The sequence below is a fragment of the Neurospora tetraspora genome (assembly GCF_033439725.1).
Source record: "Neurospora tetraspora strain CBS 560.94 chromosome Unknown B0H65scaffold_2, whole genome shotgun sequence".
Taxonomy (NCBI): Eukaryota; Fungi; Ascomycota; class Sordariomycetes; order Sordariales; family Sordariaceae; genus Neurospora; species Neurospora tetraspora.
In genome coordinates this window covers 4,420,448-4,444,445 of record NW_026944384.1, presented here as the reverse complement: position 1 = coordinate 4,444,445, position 23,998 = coordinate 4,420,448, and the positions used below count along the sequence as shown (strand labels likewise).

General features: G+C 53.0%; 8 protein-coding genes across 8 annotated transcripts; 4 read left to right on the top strand and 4 right to left on the bottom strand.

Moving 5' to 3' along the window:
• Nucleotides 1-3,428: 3,428 nt before the first annotated feature.
• B0H65DRAFT_419467 (uncharacterized protein) lies at nt 3,429-3,748 on the top strand (the record flags this gene model as incomplete). Its single annotated transcript, XM_062824211.1, has 2 exons — nt 3,429-3,575; nt 3,674-3,748. The coding sequence occupies 2 exons, from the start codon at nt 3,429-3,431 to the stop codon at nt 3,746-3,748; spliced, it is 222 nt and encodes a 73-aa protein (XP_062684787.1).
• Nucleotides 3,749-6,674: 2,926 nt separating this feature from the next.
• Nucleotides 6,675-7,392, top strand: B0H65DRAFT_421920 (prokaryotic phospholipase A2-domain-containing protein; the record flags this gene model as incomplete). Its single annotated transcript, XM_062824369.1, has 2 exons — nt 6,675-7,048; nt 7,200-7,392. 2 exons carry the CDS (start codon nt 6,675-6,677, stop codon nt 7,390-7,392), a joined length of 567 nt encoding a protein of 188 aa, XP_062684786.1.
• A 300-nt stretch (nt 7,393-7,692) lies between these two features.
• On the bottom strand, nt 7,693-11,533 carry B0H65DRAFT_537579 (uncharacterized protein). The gene is made up of 2 exons (XM_062829074.1): nt 8,972-11,533; nt 7,693-8,913 (listed from the first exon to the last, which is right to left on the bottom strand). The coding sequence occupies exons 1-2, from the start codon at nt 11,069-11,071 to the stop codon at nt 7,978-7,980; spliced, it is 3,036 nt and encodes a 1,011-aa protein (XP_062684785.1). The 5' UTR covers nt 11,072-11,533; the 3' UTR covers nt 7,693-7,977.
• Nucleotides 11,534-12,015: 482 nt separating this feature from the next.
• Nucleotides 12,016-15,404, bottom strand: B0H65DRAFT_123248 (uncharacterized protein). The gene is made up of 3 exons (XM_062820704.1): nt 15,129-15,404; nt 14,811-14,954; nt 12,016-14,720 (listed from the first exon to the last, which is right to left on the bottom strand). Exons 1-3 carry the CDS (start codon nt 15,181-15,183, stop codon nt 12,067-12,069), a joined length of 2,853 nt encoding a protein of 950 aa, XP_062684784.1. The 5' UTR covers nt 15,184-15,404; the 3' UTR covers nt 12,016-12,066.
• On the bottom strand, nt 15,319-16,506 carry B0H65DRAFT_123265 (uncharacterized protein). The gene has a single exon (XM_062820705.1). The coding sequence runs from the start codon at nt 16,380-16,382 to the stop codon at nt 15,627-15,629; it is 756 nt and encodes a 251-aa protein (XP_062684783.1). The 5' UTR covers nt 16,383-16,506; the 3' UTR covers nt 15,319-15,626.
• A 1,143-nt stretch (nt 16,507-17,649) lies between these two features.
• On the top strand, nt 17,650-18,704 carry B0H65DRAFT_421593 (ClpP/crotonase-like domain-containing protein; the record flags this gene model as incomplete). Its single annotated transcript, XM_062824350.1, has 3 exons — nt 17,650-18,022; nt 18,127-18,510; nt 18,595-18,704. The coding sequence occupies 3 exons, from the start codon at nt 17,650-17,652 to the stop codon at nt 18,702-18,704; spliced, it is 867 nt and encodes a 288-aa protein (XP_062684782.1).
• A 136-nt stretch (nt 18,705-18,840) lies between these two features.
• B0H65DRAFT_418508 (transcription factor TFIIH complex subunit Tfb5-domain-containing protein) lies at nt 18,841-19,201 on the bottom strand (the record flags this gene model as incomplete). Its single annotated transcript, XM_062824148.1, has 2 exons — nt 18,841-18,891; nt 19,016-19,201. The coding sequence occupies 2 exons, from the start codon at nt 19,199-19,201 to the stop codon at nt 18,841-18,843; spliced, it is 237 nt and encodes a 78-aa protein (XP_062684781.1).
• A 2,451-nt stretch (nt 19,202-21,652) lies between these two features.
• B0H65DRAFT_123217 (uncharacterized protein) lies at nt 21,653-23,178 on the top strand. Its single transcript, XM_062820703.1, has one exon. The coding sequence runs from the start codon at nt 21,860-21,862 to the stop codon at nt 23,096-23,098; it is 1,239 nt and encodes a 412-aa protein (XP_062684780.1). The 5' UTR covers nt 21,653-21,859; the 3' UTR covers nt 23,099-23,178.
• The last annotated feature ends 820 nt before the right edge of the window (nt 23,179-23,998 follow it).

Here is a 23,998-nt window from a genome sequence, read left to right as displayed (position 1 = left end):
TCTTGGTTGATGCAAGCCAAAGAGCCACACGGTTCTTATGTTATAAATGAAATGGTAACGTACGTGAGTGCATCGATAAAGAGGATCTCTGCGGCTCACTGCCATCGAGTTCTCTCCGTGCTCCGCGCCGGAGTTAACGACCCGGAGAGGATGCCGTGGAAGCGTCTAGGCTGTTGATTGTGTCGCTTTCCAACACACGAATTTAGGATCGCGAATTCATGAGAGTAGCCAAAAACATCGATGCCTGCACCTTTTAAAACAGACAGGTAGGATTTCATCGAATACGCATCAGTCATGAAGAAGCAAAGCAAGCAAGCCCCCCTGCGCATCACACAATGGCCATCCTATCCATTCGCAGTCGGGTACGCAGTATTAGAGGAAACCATCGTGTTCTTTAGCGATTCGTCGGCGTTGCAGTTGTGACAGTGACATACAATCCCTTGGATGCAGGCGAGCAACAATGGAGGCAGCGGTCCTGGTTCCTGAATGGCAGTACTTGGTGAATGTGGCAACAAGTGTAGAAAGCCGGGGTGCGTTGACGACCTCCATGCCGTCCTCTTCCGATGCCCTGGGAGTAGATGCTCCTCTGAATGGAGACAGGAGACATGCGCCGGCCGCCGGAAGCGGTGTAAGGGATCATGGACAAATGCTGGCAAGCTGGGACCCCCGGATCGGATGTGATACGGAGGCGGGGAGGATGGAGGAGAGGGGCTTTGAGGTTTGATCGCTTGCTGTCCGGTATTTGTTTGAAGGCGGAAGCATGCGAAATCTTGGGCAGCAAGCGGATGCCTGTACACTCCCGAAAGCCCGAGTCGTCTTTTTCGTCCTCTTGTCGATACAGGCAAGATGTGGCGTCTGTTGGTTCTGGCCTGATGTCCTTAACTGTTGACGCTGACGGGTGTTGGACCCGGCAGATCGATCACTACCTAACAACAAAGAAAGGAGCCGCATCTGAACTTCAACATCGTCCCAGGCCGCTGAGGCTTCTGGAATGTATGTTGGCGCACACCGTGCAGCCACCCAGACCCAGTGAAACCGAAATACGTCTTTGCTGCACATGGTAAGAGCCAGAAATAAAATTTAATGCTTGAACCTGGCGTTGAGGTTGGGATCAAGTTTGCGAGGCAGATAGCAGATGTTAGACGGACTTGTATGGATGTCCGTGAAGCAGATAGGCGGCTAGCCTCCCCGCGTTGGTGGACCCACTCAGCCACTATCTGTCTAGATGCGGAGGGCTGAAGTAGCGGCTTTGGTATTTCTCATATCTCAAGCTGTTTATAGAGACGATACGATGTCCGAAAAGCGGCAACTTGGAAAATAATGTTGGCGGAGTGTCTGTTGTGGCGGTAGTTGGTACGCTAATGATCTTCTTCCAGTGGAGGTTGGAGGTTGGCGGAGGACAACACGGCATCTGGAACGTCGTCTAAGGTACAATATGGCCACTTCACACAAGAAAGCAGTGAGACCGGCTTCGGTACCAGCGATGATTTGTTGCTTTCTCTCCAGCAAAGATGCTGTGGCTTGTTGTTGCTGCAAGTAGACGCTTCCCGAGACATAAAAAGTCAAGAGATGGCAAGCGCCACTCAGGCAATCCAGACGTGGCCGGGGACCCGGGGAGAGAGCGAGGTGCATCTGAAGCCCGGGAATGGGCCACGCGAGCAAATAATTCTTCTTGTCATATTGGTTCCAACAAAGACGATGGATCGCGGGCATGAGCAGCAACAAAGGAGAATATCGGCGATAAGAGTTACTCTGGGGTCTCTGACGCAAACCCCAGTCTCGCACCACGTCCAAGTTTGTTGAAGGTATCCAGAGCCCTCCGATAGACCTGAGCAGTACACTAGGTACCCCGGAAACGACCATCACCACCCTGGAAATACCAGTGGTACCCCGGGAAAGCGAGACCCCTACCCTGCGAGTTACCCTGTGAATCCCCGTACTGGATGCTGCACCCTGATAGTGCACGCAGTAGCTTGTGTGTCTGGTGTCTTGTCACTGCTTGTCCAAGGCCCGGGCCCACTGTGCTGCCGGACACGCATTATTACGCATGTCTGTAGCTGCCTGCAAGCGATGCCTACCAAAAAGTGATGATCCAGTCGTGATGCATTCATTACCAGGAAGGCGGCTTGCGGAGTGCCACCCACTCACTCACAAGTCACAACAACCTAACAACAACAACAACAATGATATCGACAAAGGTTTGTTTGTTGGTCACTGCATGGAGTTCCACCACCCCAACTGTCGTGAACCAAAGGTTGTGCCGCATAGGGAAATCTGGACTGGCGCCTGTGACCCTTTCACTATCAGGTGGTGACTGATGTGATCTGAGAGCTGAGCTGAGGTCTCACTCTCGGTGCTAACGCGGGCAGGTTCTCGCTGCTCCTTGACTGTTCTCGGCAGGCCTGTCAAGTTCCATTCACAAGCCGCTGACAACTCGCCTGAAGGCCTGGTCCCTTGTGAGGTTCTCCTGAGCTCATCCGGCCACCAACCTCGTGGGTTCTCGGCTTGGACGGAGTCGCTTCAAGTCGCTTGGAGTCACTGGCACTGAGCACTGGCACCACTTTCCGTCGATCCAATCCCTTCCAATTCCCGGCGCCAACAACCACGGACAAGGGAGCCTTGGGTATGGTGCTAGCGGGTCTTTGCGATCAAAAGGCCAATTGGGCCCTGGTTGTCGGCCCCAGCATTGCCTCCCGTGTGGCCGTGCCGTCATCGACACGCCCACGATGGCCGTGCTGTTCTCCATGGGACAAGATGTCGACGTTGCCAGCATATGCCATGCCATGCCAGCAGGTAGGCTAGATCTACCGCTCTACCGCTCTACCGCCTCCCTCCTGCACTGTCACCACTCGGGTCACTTGTAGCTCCCTTGTCACTTACACTGGTCACACATCACGTCCAAGTCGGGCCCCAGCTACAACTCTTGTACTTATTCATCCTAACTCAACCACCCCCCGGCCAACGAGGTCCAACGCTTTCCAGCCATTTCCACTTGCAACAAGAGTCTCGCGAAACTAGCCCGAGTTAAATCTGCCACTTGGCCGCCTATCCCTTGGTTCAAGTTGTCCCCAAAGATAACACCACGTGAGCCTTGTTGGCATCCGCTCATGACTCTCGGCTTCTCGGCTCGTCACCTCCACCGGCTCTGTTTATAAGCATCCCATTCCGCCGACCTCGAACCTCCGTCGTTCAATCTTTCCTGACTCACTGCATTTCGTCTCATAAGCCGTCTACCTATTGATCGATTCGCCACTCACCATTCACTCGTCCTATCCTCGGGAAACCCAAAGGACAACTTAAAAAACACCCAGACCAGAACTCACCCAAGAGTCGCTGCTCTTCCTCCTCGCTAATTCCACAACCTCCACCCAAACATCACCTTCACGTTATCCAACCTCCACATTAACTCAACAACCACCTCCGACAATATGCCTGCCCCCAGGAGACTCAAGTGCTCGCTCACCGAGTGCAGGCTCCCCGCAGCGCCCATCACAGGCGACTGTACTTTCTGCGACGGTCACTATTGCAGCAAGCACCGACTATTGGAGAGCCACAAGTGCAAGAACCTCGAAGACGTAAGTAGCAACAAGTCAAAATGGTGGCTTGCTGGGCTATCAGATGTCTTGCTTCAAGAGGAATTTCGTGCTGACATGACTGTTTCTTCTGTCACCAGTGCAAGAAGGAAGCATTCGAGGCAAATGCCCTGCAGCTCGAAAAGGAGCGGACGCGGGTTATCAGGGGCGTATAATCGACGACCTCATCAACGTCAGCGTCGGCGTCAGCGTCAACGTCGTCAAGGGCAACTTCTCTATTCGTCTTCTATCGTTGGGCCCGAGCTCAGTATATCGTCAGATAATCTATCTGAGAGGATAGTGAACGACGATTTGCCGCAACGAGAAGCGGTGGCAAACTATCACGACGCGATCACCGGTACCGGCGATACCATCGAACGGTTTAACTGGGCAACGAATACGGCGACGAACTAGCGAACGACAGTCGTCAGGTTCCTTGCCCCCTCGACAGTGACGCTGAGCAAGCAGGGTGGCGGCACTCATCCGGGATTCTCGGGCGATGCCACTAATCATCAGCCATCCACCCTTTGCTGGCGACTCTTACTTTTGCATTGCTTTTTTATCTTCTCAGGCGGGCGTTTGATATTTAGTTGGGAAAGGTTCATTTCGAGAATTGGCGCTTGGGGAAAGCGCCGACATCCGGCAACACTTTGGAGCATCGGGGTTTGCAGGTAGCATCATCTCTGCACGGCGTCAATGGACCTGGGGTATCTTCTTTTGCTCCTTGATTTATGCACGTGATTTTTCAGTCTTCGCGCGGGGGGGAGGAAGAGGTGAACCAAGGCATGGCCCAACGTGGTCGTGGTGTTAGTTCCGGGGATAGATCATGATTACATATAGATCTGGATCTGGTGGCTGTCTTGGAACGGCTGGCTGGGTTATGACCGGTCGGCGCATTGGGCTGTTTGCTCATTTCAAAGACGTAAATCTTAAGCCTGAATATCGGGTAAATAGAAATCAAACATCGCCAACAAATATGTCCGGAATCGTATCTTTGCGTGCTGTAGTTGAATGCGTGAATCAAATGTGTTGAAGTGTCGGAGAGGATCTCCTGGCCACCGAGGTATCTTCGCAGTCGTCGACGAATGGAGCGGGCCGCCGGGCGGCAACCGACTATATCCACCCCATCTCTTATCTTCCGATAACCCCCCGGGGCCCGGAGCCGGAGCTGCTTCGGACTTGCACACTGACGACATCAGCAGATAAGCCGATAAGACGACTTGGCGATACCTTATGTGAGCATACCTTAGGAATGCCATGAATCTCGATGGACTGAATTCTACTGGAAGAGGTGACGGGAAGCCGCTCTTTATCCTCATTATAGATTCAGACATCACTTACCTACCGGTACACTTCACACACACGAGCTATTCCTTACAAACCTAGTCTTATGTTTATCTCCTCATCAGTCTTCATGACTTTCCCATGTCATGGGCCATGCCAAGCTGCATTGCACTTTTGGCTGATATCAAGAACTGACGCTTGTCCACAAACGATCCAAGTTCCTCACTTCATTTACTCCCCAAGTCAAGCTCACTCGGCGCTTCAAATCCGCCGCCGCTTCAATCCAAGTGCCTTTCTCCAGTAGGCCTAGCTTCGAGCATCATCGTCGGTTCTGCCAAATGAAATGATCCTCCTACCGCTACTGATGCTGATGGTGATGGACACTTATACATATCCTACCAACCCAAAGTCTTCAATCGACAGACAGAACTCTGCTCGATTTATTTATCAACTACTCATCAACCATCAGCTAACCAACCCCACAGATACTGAAACTGCTTGAGTTTCAACCGGCACAACCCAACAACCCAACAATTCCTCCGGCCTCCTCCTCCTACCTTACCCACCAGTGACGGAAGGTTCTATCCCAGTTTTTACGCAATTCCCCAACGTCTTGGCTGTTGAATCGCCGGCAATGTAACCCCATCTTGCTGAGAGGGGATCGGCTGTGGACACCAGAGCGTGATGAGACCTACGTGCCTTGCATAGAAACCGTAGTAATATTCGTTCTCGGTTTTCTTCCTTCTCTCTCCTCTCCGAGTTACATCTGAGCATACGTACGCAATGCTGCGTGATGACTAGATCAGATACAGATACCGATACCAGTGGGCACCGTCAGGCGCTTCGAAACCCCAAGGCCCATATGTATTTCGTATGTCTCGCTTACTGTCTTCGCATGTAGAGTAGTTGGTTGTAGTTGGGAGGAGAAGGGTCTTGTCTTCCTTCCGCTTTTGTGAAAGGGCGAAGCTCCGCCGTGAGGGGATTCGGAGGAAGGGTATCAGTTAGTGTTAGTGTGTCGATGGTCTTGTTCTCGGCAAGTCTTTTGGAGGAAATTCATTTACCGGGCGGTTGCATTGATGGCCAGCTCCTCCGCACCGTCACAACCTCCAATCACGGTGGACTACCAAACCTGGAAATTTCTTTACACCATTCTTAAGACGTTCTAGCAGGATTCCTGAGCAAATAGGAAGGAGACAACCAATCAAAACTCCAACTTGAACCACCACTTATAAATCTAAATCTCAGATGACCTCGTGGCTTGTCCCGTTACCCGTCTCCATCTTAAAGAAACAAGGTCAGGCTACCATTTCCCCCCTCTGAAGCGACGCTCTTGCTCTTTCGGGTCTGGTAAGAAGAGTGGAAGAATACCAGAAGTAGGTAAACATGCATATACCCATCACCACACGAATGAGATGTAAGCCTACGAGCACGCCAAAACGTCGTCCGCACACCGGCAGCCGCACATGCCGACCAAACGACCAAAGATGACGGGCATCACTGCCCATTCAGGCAGGTTACAATATGTGACGACGGGACAAGATCCCATAACCGCTCTGGGAGCATGAAGAAGATGGGAAACATCATGTTTGTGTTCATGCTATCGTGTGTGGTGTGTCGTCGATCAACACCATACATACCAAGACGTTGAGGGCGCGGACGGAGCGGGAAGGGGAGGAGGCACTGAGGGGAGAAAGGTATAAAGACCAGACCATCTGGCCCAGTTTAGAAAGAAAAGGACTTCTTCTCTTCTGTGTGCCAACAGTTCAGCAGTTCAACTGTTCCACCTGGTCCTCATCATCATCTTCATCCACCATCAAGATGAAGTTCTTCTCCACCACCCTTGCCCTCTCCTCCCTCCTGCCGACGGCCGCCTGGGCCTGGGCCGGCAGCAGCGAGTCCGACAGCACCGGCGCCGGTGGTTCCCTCTTCCGCCGCGCCGAGACCATCCAGCAGACGACGGACCGGTACCTCTTCAGCATCACGCTCCCGCAGTTCACTGTCTACCGCAACGCCAGGAACCCGGCGACACTGGACTGGTCCTCGGACGCGTGCAGCTACTCGCCCGATAACCCGTTGGGATTCCCCTTCACGCCTGCCTGCGACCGTCACGATTTCGGCTATCGCAACTACAAGGCCCAGTCGAGGTTTACGGATGCTAATAAGTTGAAGATTGATGGGAATTTCAAGAATGAGTATGTCTCTTTCTTTCTCTCTCTTCCATCTCTTTAGTTTCCCTTTCTCATTCCTTCCCCTCACCATCATAAGCATCCCATCAACGCTCTCCAAACCCTCCCCTCTGTCCCCCTTTCAAACCTTCGCCAATTAACCACCCCAACCAAACAGTCTCTACTACCAATGTGACACCAACGGCTACGGCTCCACCTGCCACGCCCTCGCCAACGTCTACTACTCCGCCGTCCGCGCCTTCGGTCGCACCACGGGCGAGCTCCAGGAGGAGTACGATCTGTTGCTGGCTCACTACAACGAGCTTGTGGCTGAGGCTATTGACAAGGGCGAGGATCCGTTGTACTATTAGTTGTTGTAGTGGTATCAAGGCAAGGGGAAGGGGAATTGAACTAGGCTTTGGATCAGGAATTGCCGTTGATTGCGTGTGACTATTCCGCGTGGATTGCTTTGTAATGTTTGTGCTTGTGGTATTGCTCGTTGAATGCGGTGAGTTGGGAGGTGAAAGACTGTATACTTAGGTTAGCATGGAGGTCATGTACTGAAAGGTCAGTATGGTGGCACTGCTTGGCCGTGGGCTTACCTTTGAGAGATATACATGGCATCCGTCCTTCCCATGATGTGTTTTGTAGATGTAATACAAAGAAACGAACGCTTATATAACGGCTGTGGATCAGTTGGATATTTCTTCATGTCACCCACCAACAGCCAGTTTCTCATTGACATACACATTAATTGACTAGCCCAACCAGAGAAACTGAGCCGATAAGAACCAGATTTGCTACATACCACTTCTATTTGTTTTGTTCTTCTTCCGCCTGATCCGAAGCTTCATCCGCTTCTACCATGCCCTTAGACATTGCCGCTGCCATACAAAAGCCAGCATAGAAGCATTCATCAACCATACCCAACCACAGTTACATTCACTATCAGAACCCTACCACAGAGCATTATCCGCGTCAGCTAGCCACAATCCCGCCAGATCCTTCGCCACCCCAAGTCTCAACCTCCGCATGACATCCTCGCCGGTAGTCTTGGCCGGCATGTCCGCCCTCCAGTCCCAGCCGCGCTTGACGGGGTTCATCTTGGCACCGCTGCCGACCAGCCCGCCGCTGAGCGAGTTCTTCAGCTGAGTCGCCACCATGGTGCTGCCCGCCAGCACGAGGCTGCCGCTGGCATTCTTCTTGATGAGGTCGGCGGGGGTCGATCCCTTGAGACCGCCAGGCGCTGAAGCAAGCACGATCTGCAGGAACTCCTCGCATGTGTTGCGGACGCGGTCGCTGACGGCCTGGAGATCTTCGATGGCCTTGAGGATGGTGTCGATCTGGTCGAGGTTGAGGATGGGGAGGGCCTGCTGGCCGAGGTGGACGTTGGTGTTGTCCGGGTTGGTGACGAAGGCAAGAGCTTCGCCGAGGAGAGCGAGCAAGAAGTCCTCGCCGACGATGCCATCGCGCGTCGGGTCGAGGAGGCCGCCCCGGATGTTATCGTCGGAACTAGCGATGACGCTGACCAGTGCGGCGGCGGCCTGTTGCTTGCGCGCGTAGGGGGTGGCGTTGGGAAGGATGCTCTCGTCGTCACGGATGATGAAGTACTGACGGAGCGAGGCGTAACCACTGAGCATCTTACCGAGGAGTTCGGCAGCCTCGAGGTCTTGCTTGGCACACTGCTCGAGAGTTTCGTTGCGCTCGTTAAGGAGGCGGTGAAGCCAGTCGTCGAGATCTTCGTTTGGTGGGAAAGCTGTTGACTGGATAAGGGAGTATGAGATGAGGAGATTCATAACCTCGCGAACCTTGTGCGGTTTGTGCGCCAGAGCAAAGTACCACATCGCTTCACCATAACGATGAGAGTCGCGAGCGAGAATATCGGCATAAGTCTATACGAGCGGTTAGCGAGGAGGGTCTTTGTTGTGTGCCTTGACACCTGGTACTTACTTCGACCACCTCTTCGGCGTAAGAGATCATGCCGAGTTCGTTCAGGAGAGACCAAGTCTTGTCCACCACTTCGCCCGAGTCCACGTGCAAACTGTCGACAATATGCCTGACCAGGATTCCAATCATTTCCTCGGAACGCTCCTGCGAGTCCATACGGCCCAGTACGTGAATAGCTAGCTCCCAGCCGTCTCGAGACTCTCCCATATGGTCCGCGATCGTTCCGATATCCTCATCATCGGTCAGTTTTTGCGCGTACTGAATAAGCGTGCTGTCCTTGATTCCGTCAATCTCGTCCGGCGCGGTGGGGTCTACTCCAAGCACGTCCAGATCATCCTGATCGAGGCCCTCCATGAAGAACGCTCCTGGCTGGTGCTGTGGAAGCCATCCGCCCAATGAAGCAATCTCGGCGACCGCAGAGGCGATAGGAAGCGACCAGCCACGGAGCAGACCGATGAGACCCTTCACATTGTCCTCAAAAATACACGCAATTCCCACTTCCACAGGATTGTTGGGGTTCAAGTAGAAATCCTCCTCGACGGCCGCATGGAAGGCATTGTTCAGCCTATCCAAGTAACTGTCCGTGCTTGCTGACTGTGAGGCCAACGTGAGGGCTTGTGAGCGGGCCATTGTGAGCGGGTTTCCGAACTTATCGGCTCTCCTGTCATCCCACCAGGCAGTGAGACCGATCGTAGCCTCACACCAGTCTTGCGCAGCATCGAGGATAGCATGCTTTGAACCCAAGACAATGTCGAAGATGATGTTCAGCTTTTCGTAGATCTCCCATGGAACCTGAGACTCGGCCCGTCTCGCCAGACCGGCCATGGACTCGCGATTCCGCGTAGATGAGACTGAGGCCGAGAAGTCAGAGAACGTAGAGTCGCCTAGCGTGTTATCGCGACCCTCGGCGAAGCGCCTGAGGTGGTCAAGTGCACCCCGAGTCCGGACACGCCAGAGAGTCCAGTCACTGTTCCAAATGTCCCAGTTCTCATTATAACCGGGGCAGTTCTCCAACATAGCAACCGTTTCAGCCGTGGCAAGCTGCACACTCTCCAGGGCACGGTTTATGTACTTGTTTTCGCCGTTGTCTTTCTTAACTTTGTCCCACCCGGCTTGTCTAAGCAATCTGGCCGCCTTGTCCACCTTACCCCGAAGAAGGGCAACGAAGATAGCCTGCCAAAAGAGAGGGTGAGACGCCGGACTCGGCCTGTATCGTAGAATTTCCTCCGTCTGGCCGCTGTAAACGTTGTGGTACTCGTCTAACCACTTGAACAGTGTCTCAGGCAAGGGCGTAGGCCTAGTACGTCCCGTATTGTCTTCATACCGTTCGTGGTGGACATGTAGCGCGAGGTTGGCCAGGTAGGTCGCTTTCTCGAGTGGGGAAGTGTTGGGGCCGGGTCCAATCTCCACTGTGTGCTCTTCGTCGGGTTGGGGGAAGTCGCTGATGGCTCTCTTCCAAAGGTCAGTAAGTTCACCAGCGACATGCGCGAGCGCCTCGTCCAGCTTCTCCTCATCCTCTTCTTCGCCGACACCCTCGTCATACAGACGCGTAATAAGCCTCTCGGTATTGAGGATAAGCTCTCCGGGCTCGAAGAGGGAAGCAGTGCCCATGTGTGTATAGACGTCCTTGGCGAGGGCAGCGAATCTGAGATCGCGTATCCGGGGTCCAGACTGCGCAACCGAAGCGCGGAAGATACCCGCAGCTTCCTTCCGAACGCGCTCCGTCGCAGCTGGGGTGTTGAGCATCATCAGGTCGGAGTCGTCATCGCCCATTTCCAGGTCGCCGCCAGGGGCGCCGCTCATCAACATAGAGCTGTCGTCCAAGTCGTAGGTGTCGTCAAATGGCAGGCCAAATGTGCCTGACCGGTTAGCCTTGACTTCCTGCTGGTTCGTCTCCGTCTCATCTTCGTCGTCGTTATACATGACTGTCTGGCCAAGTCTCGATGGTTGGAGGGGTCCTCTCGTAGATGTGGTAGCGCCGGACCGCTTCTGCGCGCGCTGCTGAGCGAACAAGGGCTTTTGTGGGGTTGAAGCGAAAGGCGATCCGGAGGGGTTGAAAGAATTGGTGCTGGAATTCAGCGTTCCTCTTCCCGAGAAGGCCATGTTGGCGGGGATGATGGTAGGCGCGGAGGAGAGGGGCGGGCCGGCAGAAGTCGTGGGAGATGGTCGACCGTCAAGGTTGGGCGACGAGCTCCAACCGGTTGGGGTTTATGTTCCTGGTGCGGATGATGGGGTAGAGATGCCCGATATGTTGTCGCTGCTAGGACGGGTCAATGTCGGGACCCCTAAGATTGATTTGTTGGTTTAGGTAGGCGAATCGCTTTGTTGTCCTCCTCGCTGGAAGTTCGTCAATTCGACTATTTCAGTTTGATAGTCGCGAGCCGTTATGATTCGTCAAAAGCGCCAATGGTATGGCGCGCTGGATGGGATGACTTGGTCCACCTCAGTCTGTGATGATGTTGTTTCTCCGGATGCCGGTCGAGGGGTATGTGGTCGTGGTGATGATTGTGGGTGCTAAGGTATTCTGGTGCGGGCAACCTGAAATGTTGATCTTGGGAAGCTCCAACAAAGCGGGAGCTGTTACTGCGGGCCTCCAAGCCTGGCTCTCGCTGTTTGGCACCGACGCGACTTTTTTCTGGGGACACTGCGCGACGCGGCATCTTCCGGCAACCTTCACAATCAACTTCGGTAACTTACATACAATACGGATACAATACAACAAAACGATCACGTTTCATCGCAACCGTAACATTCACACAGGCCCACACGAACGGCGAGATGGAAGACTTTCAACTGCTACTCGTTCTGGGATATAAAAACACGACTCAATATCTCCTTATACTAATCCTTTCGCTACCTGCCATTGCCTCACTAAGCCTCGGGCAGCATGGCATGATTCTTGAAATACATGGCCACATTAGGATATACGTCTTGGATGATGACTTTGAAAAACAAACCAAAAAAATCAAAACGAAGAAAGAAAGACACGGGGGTTGAGATGTCTTCCTTCCAAGTGAATACTGGACGTAAAGCAAGGCTGAAGGTGTGATTACGTAGCCAGATCACAGATGGTCCCCGGATGGGTTCCTTGGATTCGCCTAAGCGCTCTGAGGAACCGATCCATCCTTCTCACCAAATCCCAACCCATCTTCGTCAATGTGAGAAAGTCCCAGCTTCTCAAATCCCGCAACTCCGCTGTCCGCCTCGTTGTAGCTGATGCCTAGGCCATTTTGCTTCTTTGCTGCCCCTCTTTCTTCGTCACCGGCATTGTCCTCACTCGTCTCTACCAAATGCATCAATGCTGGTGGTCTGTGAAGCATCGAGCGTGCCTTGGCGAGCGAGATGGTTTTCTGCTGGTATGTCGTCGTGATTGGTTGGGTATCATCGCGATCAATAGTCGCCTTCATGAGAGCCGCCATCCACAGGCGACCCTGCTTGATGTTGGGCACAGCAAAGTAGTGTACTGTGGGCTTTGTGAAGTTCACTGCTCGCGAGAGGCCGGCTCGTGGTGGAACAAGCTTGAAGATGAACATCTGATCCCCCTCTTCCGTTGGATCCCGCTCTGCGTCCGCGTCCGCGAGCGTCTGGACATGGCTTCCAGCCGGGATTGCTGGGGAGTTACTAGCCCCCATAAGCGTCGCGTGGAAGCCAGTCAGGCGTTCATTGTCCGCCGGGAGTACCCGATGGAAGGAAATGTCGATTAGACCTTTCTCCTCTTGATCGTCTTCAGAATAAAAGTACGCCAGGCGTCTACCCTTGAGAACAAAGAGTCGCGGCTTCCATGTGGTCATCAGGTTGGCACTCCTCTTCTTCATCCATCCACTGTAGTCCGCATCCTTGACCGCTTCTCGCGGGCTGATCTTTTGTAAGCCACGCGTATAAGCACTTGTCTCCTTCTTGGTCTTCTTCCGGTTTGCTGCTTGTTTTGCTGCAGAGGCCGCGGTTGCTACGGTGCTCAAACTCTTGGCAGTCTCCTGGTCGAGGTCAAAACTTCGGCCGGCCGAGGGCGTGGTCGAGCCGGTGCGTGTGGGCGAATGAATAGACGAATCTTTGGACGGTGTGTCCACCGGTGACGCCACTTTAGCTCGTTCGGTACCCGTGATCGCGTCTGAGGCGGCTCGTAGCCCGCCGAAGCCGTTCTTTAACATGCCGGCCATATTAAAGTCCGGGTGGTTGACTTGGCTCAGGCGTTTAAGAGCCGATCTTGGAGAGGATCTGTTTTGTTCTGGAGATCCTTCGAGTTTGGTAACCGTAGGGTGGTTGCCTTCCCTAGAAAGACGGGATTCCATGGTAGCCGTGGAAGCTGTGCGCCTAACCAACCCGTAGTATTTCTGTGCAGTGGGTAAGATGCCAACTGCTTCCCGGGAGGAATCAATGCTGCCTAACCGTGACTGTCTGGAAAGCGCCGTAGCGCTCCGCACACGCTGCTCTTCTGTGTAGCTCGTCTTTGGCGATTCCGCGAGACCAGGCACCTTGCTCTCACGCTTCTTCAATAAGTTCCGCTGCCGAGGATCAGCCTCGGTTCCTGAAAAGTAGCCTCGATCCAGGTCTACTGCTGAATCCTGGATCTCAGGCTCTTGAACAGCTAGACTATCTTGTTGCCCGATCGAGGACTGGGGGTGGTTAGAGTTGTTTGCACTGCCCAGCGTCCAGTTTCGGTCGAAAGACGGTTGCTTCTTGTGAGGCACCTCTGTTCCGTGCAACGTTCCACCCGAGACTTTAGGGGTGGCCGGGGATGCTCCTGCTAGACGGAAATCAGTCGAGGAATGGCGACGGGAGTGGTGCAAGTCTCTTATGTCTGCAGCGGAGGGTCTCCTTTCGTGGAACATACGATTTGGGCTCTCCATCAAAGGTGAGACTGGAGACACGGGCTGGACAGGGCCCATTTTGGGGGTTTCCGATGAGTGTTTCGTCTGGACTGACAGAGATTGGCTGGTGTTGGATGAGTACCTCAGAGTCGACCCTGTGATAGTCGACCCTGTGAGGGTGTTCGTCCTGCTGCGCATTTTTCCTTGTACATCAGACCCGACCTCGCTCCCATACGTCTGGCTGAGTACGCGCGAGCCTGGTCCCTGTCCGTTGACCTCATCCTGTAGGTTTTTAATCTTCTGCCAAGTTTTTAGCCGTCTGCCCACAGACCCCAGATCAAAGGCTTTGATGAAGACCGATGTTTGATCCATCCCGAGAATGACCTCTCCGGTGATCTCCTGGTCACGGAACACCTCACAGTGGTGCTTCTCCACTCCTACCGTAAACAAGTACTCGGCGACTTGATCAGCAGACCAGGATGCGACCTCGCTTCGTGAATGGTTTCCTTCTTCCTCCTCGTCTGTTTCTTCGCCTTGGATGTAAGAGACACGGTTGCCTATGTGCGAGCTATATTCGCTGCCAGAATCGCCGGTGTTTCGAAGAGCTCCGTTGCTTTGCGGCGAGTTCAGATCCGTAATATGCTCGTCGATGACATTCAAAGTCTCGTGTAGGACGTGGCTGTCAGTGCTAGCGCCGGGGCGTCCGATGCCTCCTGTTGGCAAACTACTGCTAAGAAACGAATTCGCAGGGCCGTCGGGTGCTGAAGCTGGCTTGAATGAGCTTAACGGTAAAGTTGCATCGGCCGAGTTCCCAATCTTGAAGTTGTCGTAAGAGTAAGTGGCGTTTGCTGTTTGCTCATTGACAATTTCGGCCAACGGCGAGAGAACGGGCTTTTGGAGGGACGGGCTGCTCGAATGGGGCTTGGGTGCAGGACGCGTATATACTGTAGGGCGAAGTTAGTTACAGCACGATACCTGAGGCTGTTTGCCATGCAGCTGTTTTGTGGCTTATACAGAGGAGGGGGTATATATACCTTCTGGGAAAAGACCACTGTTGCCATTTACCAAATGCTTTCCCAAGAACCAGCCGTCACCAAATTCGTCATCACGCTCGATCAGTTCCACGCGGTCACCCTTGGTTAAGGTCAACTCGTCCGAACTACGGGCATGAAAGTCGTCTGTGGAATCAGTGGGGTCAGCCTTTTATGTATCTCAAGTTTGCGACAGCGTCAACGCTACGTGGCGCCGTCTGTTGGATCGTTCGAAACACAGACAAGCCCCGAGGAAAAAAAGATGCCCCTTGATGAAGCTGCACTGTGTCAGGCTATGACTGGAAGAGAGAACGAACTTACGGATGACCACCAAAATGTCGCCCACTTCGGGCTTGTTGGAACCCGGCGCAGCCATCTTTAACCTTTAGTGACTGCTCAATTGCCGCACTCGTTTGTTGCGATACGGAAAGCGTAAGCGTCGACAAACAAAACCCCATCAAATGTTGTGCAGAGTGCGACTCGATGTCGATGTGGGTCGAAGCCAATCGGAGTGGACAATCGGAAGGTGAATTGAGGTCGAAGTCAAAAGTCCAAAGAGGTCGAGGCCATGCAAGAACTCTGGGTCGCAACAGGAAAGCACGATAGTCCAGATGTCGAACTTGTAATTGGTGGAAACGACAGCTTTGGCTTGTTGAAGAATTGGTCTTTTAGGAGCACTTGTCTCGTTCTATGTCCATCATTCGATCAACGTGATTGCTGAGAGGCCTTGAACGAGGGCGCAAGCGGTAGAGTAGGAGCTGTATGCAGGTCCCAGGTTTGCGCAAGTTGTGGCAGACGGGTATAACGAGAAAGATCGGATCAGGCTCGATGTTCCTTCAACCGGTCGCTGGCGGACAAGATTCCGAATCGTGGATTGGGCAAAGGCGTGTGCAATTCGTTACCGAGGCTGTTTTTCTTTGAAATGTACAGCAACGGCAAAAGTCTTGTGGGATCGGCGAGGTAAAATATGTGGACGGGGTCGTGATTGCGATAGTGATCGGGCGAGGCGGATATGGTGGTGAACAATATCAGGAGGCGGGTTGTCGTGCACCACAGGACGATGGCGACGGCGACGATAAAAGCGACAGCGACGGCGACGGGTAGCGGGCTCGAGGGACGGGGGAGGGCCCTAGGATGTCGTGTCTCGAGGAAGCGAGAAAAGATTAGAGCAAATAGGACAGCTAAGCGGATGCCCACAGAGCGTAACACAAGAGCGAAACCGTTGGCTATCGAGGCTCGAGTGGTTGCTTGGGCCAAAGTAAGCCAAAGTGTGGTTGAGGTCGAGATTGCGCGCCTCGCGATCGGGAAGGGAGGGAGCGTGGGAGGGTTGGCAGAAAGCGAGCTCGACAGAGCCTGGGTTCGAAAGGAACTTTGAAGCTGTTTGAGAAAAGGATGTCGTCGCAAGTTTGGGGTTCCAGGGAATGGAATGGTAGGCTGGAAAAAGTCACAATCACGCCTGGTCCTGGAGCCAGAGAATGGGCACGATGGGGTCGGCCGCCTTTGGGGGCGCCAATGAGGTGTCAATGAGGGCCAGACGAGCGGCCGGAATGCGATAGTGATTGGGCCGCTGGGCATCCACGGGGCGTGCTTGTCATGGATCACCTCACTCGTCCGTGTGGGATCGCTGACAGTTGTTGCGGGTAAAACCACCAGAGAGGAGTCTACAGAGTAGCGTTGCTCGCGTGGCTTTTCGTCCCGCCAGGCGGCACTGGAGACGGAGCGGCAGGTACAGCTTTCTTTACAGTTCACGATAGGTACTTGAAGAAGCAGCATCCCCTGTCAACGCAAAAAGGCTCCTTCTTTCCCCTTAATCCCGCCCATCATGTCCCACCATCTCCACCACTGACTTTGCCGGAGTTTCCAAGACCTCTTTCATGTATATACGCCAGGGCAAAGCAGCCCGAGTAATAAGTCAATTCCATACGGTAATCAGCGAAAGTGGCATCCCTTCAAACATGGGATTTTCCGCTATCCTCCTCCGTGGACGGAACTGCCGCTCGTGTACAAACTGACTCAAGTCCTCGTTTCCTATCAACGGGCACGACAATGCATCACATTGCATCAGGTTAGGTAGTAGTCACGGTAGTGTAGCATAGAGTCCGGCGCATAAGTAATCCGTCTGCACATCGAAGGTAACCCTGGGAGGGATCATAAGCGCCACCACCCACAACGATTGCCCACCAGGAATGCGAGGCATTGGAGGAGGGGTAGTGAACACCTTTTTTTTCGGTATGTCACTCTGGTGCAAGTCGCTTCGTTCAGTTTCATCTACAGTTGCGCCATTGAAGATGCAAACAACAGATTGCAAAACCGCGTTCGGGGTCTATAAATATGCCAATTGGACACTGTTCACATGTCTTTAACAGCAACATGCAGCGTGGATAGACCCGAAAACAACAACGTTCGGAAGGACGGGAGCACACACTGCACTCACTCAATTCCCCCGCAATGGGGTCTTTGTCCTGTTCAGTGGTCCGTGGCTCCCGGCGCCGGCGTCGGCTCTTCAACGTCACGCCTTGGCGGTCCCATCGCTTCTTACCTACCCGACCGTTTAACGGCCGCTGAGCCTCGGTAACTTTGACAACAACGTATCAGTCAACAACTACTCCCTATTTGCCTAGGTTACCACCATCAAGATGCAGCCCAAGATCTACTACAATCATCATTATAACTACTTGGAGCTTATTCTCATTCGACTTCTCACTTGAACACATACATACAGTTCTCGAATCATTCTTTTCTCATCCTCCCATCTAATCGTGTCACCTTTGCCCGTCGTGTCTCCCAATTCCGCAACCTACCTCAACCATCTTCCGGAATAACAACCACCCAAATCACCAAGATGTCGCAACAACAACCCCAACTCAAAGGATACACATCCTACAAGCACTTCAACGTGACCTCCGCCGGCCCCTCCTTCGTCGCCCACGTGGAGATCAACCGGCCGGCCAAGCTCAACGCCTTCTTCGAGGCCATGTGGCTGGAGTTGGGCCAGATCTTCCGGCAGCTGTCGTCGGACCCGGACGTGCGGGCCGTGGTCCTCTCGGGCGCCGGCGACCGGGGTTTCACGGCGGGTTTGGACATCCACGCGGCCAGCTCGAACGACCAGCTGCAGTCGGGCGACGCCCCCGACGTCGGGCGCAAGGCGGCCCAGCTGAGAAGATACATTACTGAGTTCCAGGATAGCATTTCGGCTATTGAGTTGTGCGAGAAACGTATGTATCAGATTGTCACTTTTCACTTTCTTCCGTAGTACATATAAGTCAAGTCAATAGTGAACTACTTAACCTCATCTGCTAACCTACCAAACCCTCCAAAGCCGTCATCGTCGTCCTCCACGCCATCTCCTTCGGCCTCGCCATCGACATCGCCTGCGCCTCCGACATCCGGCTCTGCACGCGTGACGTCCGGCTGGCCGTCAAGGAGGTCGACATCGGCTTGGCCGCCGACATTGGCACCCTTTCCCGGCTGCCCAAGGCCGTCGGCAACTTCTCGTGGGTGAAGGAGGTGTGCATGTCGGCGAGAGAGTTTGGCGCGGCCGAAGCCCAACAGGTCGGCTTCGTCAGCCACGTCCTCGACAGCAAGGCGGCTGCCCTGGACCAGGCGGTCAAGCTGGCGGGCTTGATCGCTGGAAAGAGCCCGATTGCTGTTCAGGGTACCAAGGAGTTGTTGAACCATGCTAGGGATCACTCGGTTTCTGAGAGTACGTTTCTCCTCTCTTGGTTTTTTCTTGGGGGGTTTTTTGCTCTCGTTATTATGAAGGTTAAACTGACGTTTTTTGATACAGGCTTGCGGTATACCACCGTCTGGAACTCGGCTGCTTTGCAATCAAGAGATATGATGGACGCGTTATCGGCTAGCGTGCAGAAGAAGAAGCCTGTCTTTTCGAAGCTTTGAAGGGGATCAAGCAGTTCGTCGCTGGTTGGTAACTGTTACGTAGTGTAGTGTTGAAGGTGTATAAATAAATCCACGTAATTCAGGGGGCTTCGGCGACTCCAAGTCACTATGCATCTCCTATTCACTAGACGACTCCTTAGTCACTATCTGCCAGCGGTTCCTCGGGCCTGTATGTTTCCTTCAGGCGCTGTTGTAGGTAGGGAAATGTCAGTAAAGGAATGTGATGTAAATCAGATATAAAATGTTGTTCAACGTGGCGGGGCAAGGGCCACACTGGACAAAGGCAAAGGAAAAACAACGAAACAACTTACGTCCTCGAGTTTCTGCTTGAGCAGTTGAACCATGTTTTCCTTAACAACCAGAGTCTGCTCATCCAGATCTTCGATGATGATATCATTGTTGACACTGTCCAAGTGAACGATGATGGACTTGATGGCTGGTTCGCATTGGATGAGCACACCTACACCATCAGAAACTGGGGTTAATATGATGAACATTTTTTTGCATCAGAGTCGTGCCATGATGTTGTTTTTGGGCCTTAGGATGGACTATTCGACGTGCAAGTCATTCATTTATATGGTGTCTCATGGGGGTTGGGACTGACCTCTGATTGCTCTCGGCATTTTGAATAGTTGTGGTGTCTGGGGTTGATGGGAAAATGTTCTGTTCTTTTTCTTTGGCCTTTTCGCTAATTGAGTTGGCTTCTTGGTGTATGTTCTGATAGCGATGCTGTCTGCAACGTGTTTTGGAATGTATCGGATCGTGTTGGTTGTTGGTCGTTGGTTGGGATATGGTTGGAATGTTGGCGGGGAAGAATTGGGTATGGTGCTGTGTAGTGAACTAAAATACAGCGTTTTGAGCGTACGAATTGTAGGGTAACCTTGCATTGAATGACAGCGACGCAGCGGCAGGCACGGACCCCTAAACTTACGGAATACGAAGCAGTACGCACCTGTTCAGGAAACTTACCTTACGCTTGCCCAGCAATGTACCTCTACCTGCTGCCCTTTCGCCAGATCAGATGAATGGATACTGAGGGCATCACAACCTCAACTTGAGACTCAATTTCAGGAGCAGTTCGTATGAATGCCCGTGATTCCCGCGTTCCCTTATCAACAAGTTTACCAGGATCAAGAAGGTAAAATGAGCTGACGTGTCTACATACTCGAATGAATCAGGGTGCACTTACAAAGGTTTGTGTGTACGCTGGTAAAAGTGAAGCCAGACGACTTGGAAGCAGTGAAGGAGTCCCCCTTGGATAAAAGGTTTTGGCTTGTTGGACGGACAAAACCGTCACCAGCACTGTTGGTGTTGGCACTCACGACGGCAGGATACTCGTCAGGTCTTCAAAACCGACCATCTGACTAGCGGGCGGGTAGTGACGAGTACTTCACAGATCTTAGCTACGAGCGAGCCTTCCCTTTTCTTTTTTCCTTCATCCATGAGTGCCTGGCTGGCCTGGATGATCACATTGGATCTTAATGGAGACCCCGAATGTGATCAATTTTCAGGCAATCACAGGCAAGGGGGATGATGGCATCTCCAAAAACGAATCTTGTAGTGTACGTACCACCCGACTCTCCCACTTTGTGACCGTTTCGGGACCTGGATGCTGCCAGGGATCGCTGGGCGGGAAGGCTTAACCGCTTGCAGTAAAGCACCCCACCTTTTCGCTTGAGAGTGCCAGCGTGGCCCTCGTGGGAGCGGAGATCGAATCTCAAACTCGTGCCAATCGCAAGCTCAGATTGGTGATAGTCTGGATCGGATATTGGGTGCGGATACCGAGTGGTCTCTAGACTGAGAGTTGAGAGTATTTCAGGAGGATCCAGGGAGCTGCGATGGAGACCAAGAAATATCTTTTCTGTCTAGGGAGCCCCAAAATCCCATTGTTTGCTCCTGGGTTGCGGCGGGGAGACCGAGATATTATGATGTCTTGGCTGACAATGATGAAAAGGTGCAGCAAACCAACATGCCGTGCCCGTTCGAAACATGTCGATATGACGAGGGCGATCAGAGGTGACTACGACTGCCGAGATGGCGGTTTCAGATTCTGTGCATCGGGACACTGCTCGATAACCGGTAGCGCCTTATTACACCAAACAGAAAAGTGCAAAGCGAAGACCCCGACGAACTGTTGAAAATGCAGCCGCAAACGAAGCTTCCATTCTTGAAGCTGGCGGTGCTTCCTTCCCTTGAGACCTGCTTTCTAAAGACAGTCTTCCGGAAGCGAGAAAGAGGCCAGGGCCAAGACATGCCTCACCATTGCACTTGCCGTTGCCGTACAATTGTCGTCTGGCTGCGGTCAATCCTACGGTGTAGTGATGCGGCAGTGAGAATGCACCTAGAAAATAAGGTTGGGCAGTTGGTGAAATGACTCCATCGACTGCAACCTCACTCAGGTGCTACCCTGCATCGCAGATCCCAGTATCCCCCGGCTTCACAAAAGACAAAAAGACCAGCGAAGCACTGTCACTGGACAGTTTCACGCACTAACACCGCAGCTCCCCATTGTTCAATTGCAGCTGCGCGGCCATTCAACGCCATCATCACATCCTCCATCCCTCATCTTACCTTTTTTCTCCCCGTCTCCAGCTCCCCCTCTTCCCTTCCTCGACTTGCCCAAACATCAAAACCAGCGCTGACCGACCCAGTCATGGTATCAACATCAACTTCATCTACCGTCAGATCGAGTAATGTCAGCGTTCCCGGTTCGTCTACGGCATCCCGCGTCACAACCTAGAAAGTACCGCCATTAGTACCACAGCACCGCACAGTACGGATTACAGCTACCCGAGACTACCTCGACCACGAACAGTCATGAATTGACTATGAAAGCACCTTCTTCCTTTCTACTACGTTGATATCCCCTGAGGGGATTTACCAACCGACAAAACTCTCACCGCATTTTCTCCCCGCTAGCATCTCGCCGACTTGAATCGAAATCAGAAATACGGCGCAAGCGAGCGAGCACAACTAGAGGCGCAAAGCAAACGACAGAACGACACTCCTTCGGCTATCACTCGCTCTGGAGCTGGAGTTGGAGCCGGAGCCTGAGCTGTCTCACCGACCCTTGAACGGAATTCTTCTCCAGCTTTTTCCGCAGCCCCTGCACCCCCTTTCGACCCCGCCAGTTTCGAACAAAGATATAGGCCAAGATGTCCTCAGGGTCAGGGTTCGGGGGCTTCTCCTCGGGAGTTACCGATGACGACGATGATAACAACCACCCTTGGGTCTGGGTTATGATCCCCGTCGGCCTCGTTATCGTCCTGGGCGGTCTAGCCCTCTGTCTTCACGTCCGCCGACGCAAACAATTCCGCGATAACCACAAGAGTTCTCGTCTCTCTACCCCGGCACGACGACCTTCCGCCCACCAAGCATCGACAAGCCACAGCCGTGACGGGCAGCTTCAGTTCGTAGTCCGTGAGGTCGATGCCCCTTCGTTGGCGTTGATCGAGCGTGATCTTCAGGAGTCTTGGGTGCGCGGGGCGCCGACACAGCGACATAACAATACTGGCTCAAGATCCGGAAGGTCGACGGCGATGAGGAGATGGGACTGGGCAGGTATCTTCAGACCTGAGGAAGGACTGAATGAACTGGGCGAGGCGCCGCCGCCGTATGAGAAGCAGCCGGTCACGAAAGAAGGTGGTGTGCCAAATCAGGATGCCGATCTTGAAACGGGAGGGAATAGTTACCATGGCTATGGAAACGGAACGCCGGCTGGTCCGGCAGGGTCCGCCGTCGGCGAGGGAACCAGCAGTGCTGCGCATGCCGGTGTAGAAATGCAAAACATGGCTCCTTGGAATTACCATGCGGGCACCTTCTCACCACAATCTCTATCGTCGGCGCCGTTCAGGTCACAGGCAAGTTTACAGCCACCCCCACCGGTACATTACTACCATCAGGGCGGATCTGGAATTCACAGCCAGAGCCACTTGAGTCACCTGAGCCAGCCAGGATATAGTAGTGTTGGCACCAGCCTGTTGAGCACCAGCTTGACCCAGAGCGCCGCGACCACTGCGCCGACGTCTCCAAGCATGACTAGATATCCCTCCCCCAGTCCGGGACACAGTGCCACCCACAGCCCGGCGCCCGAAATGACAGATCAAGATCAGGTACCACCACCTGCATACGAAGAGACGCCTCCCCTGTCGATAATGGGAACGGGGACCAACACTCCATCACCAGAAGAGCAGCTTGACGAACCTGCTGCTACGGATGTTGCTGCTGGTCCTTCTCATCTCCCCTCTCCCGCCGCCGCTCCCGTGCCAACCTCAGGGACAGCTTCTCCCTCCCCTCCATCTGGCCCATCATATGGGCCCTCTAACAATGGCAATAATCACGCCACCGTTACACATCGGTCCCCATCACCGTCTGCTGTGCCACCACCTTATTAAACCCTTTGAATTGGCTCCCTTCTTTATCGTCCCATCCCTTGAATTGACGGGTTTCATCAGCCCGGAACGGGCGTTGTGAGAAAACCATGTGGAACATCCTGAGGTTTCATCAACTCCGGCTTCTACAATCCCTTTATTGTCTTTGTCATTTCGTCTATTCTCATGTTTGAGAACGATCGATTGGCAAATCAGAGCGAGACACAGACACGGCTCGAAAGACACTACGAAACCGACCTTCAAAACGGATGTGATGGAAGGAACCAGTGGAGCGGAGCAGCTTAAAGGGGCGGACAAAATGCGAATGAGGAGATATGTTCACAGGGACACATGCATATGGCGGGACATGAGGGAGATGGGGCAGTTGAGGATGATGTAATGGGAAATGGTTACGAACCATGCATGACAAAGAAAAAAGGGCAAGAGGGAAGGGAAACGATCCATGGTAAAACAGAACCTCGATCACCTACTAATCTTGCCTGTCTCAAAAACCTAACTTACTAGTAATGTAATGAAATGACAACAAACAAAACACATAGCGATATCTTTAAAAAAAAAAAAAAAAAAATCAGAATGTACTACTGCTTGTCGATGCGAGGGTGAACTGTGTTCATGTAACGGGCAAACTCCATTATTCATCTAAATGCTGTCAACTTGTTCAAACGCTTAAGCGATCAAATATTTGAAGAAACAGGATAACCACGGCACCATTGAATACATTCTCTTTGCCGTGCCCGTAATACTAGCTGGATGAGTGCTCCTTCCGCAAAGCCGTCCATTGCTCCTTCCTCTGAGCCTTCCATCCCTCCACGCTCATTTTTACAACTGCCTGTTCCTCACCTCCCGTACTCTCCATTTGACTTCCCCCAAGCAATTTCAACTTTTCGTATCCTGAGATAACCT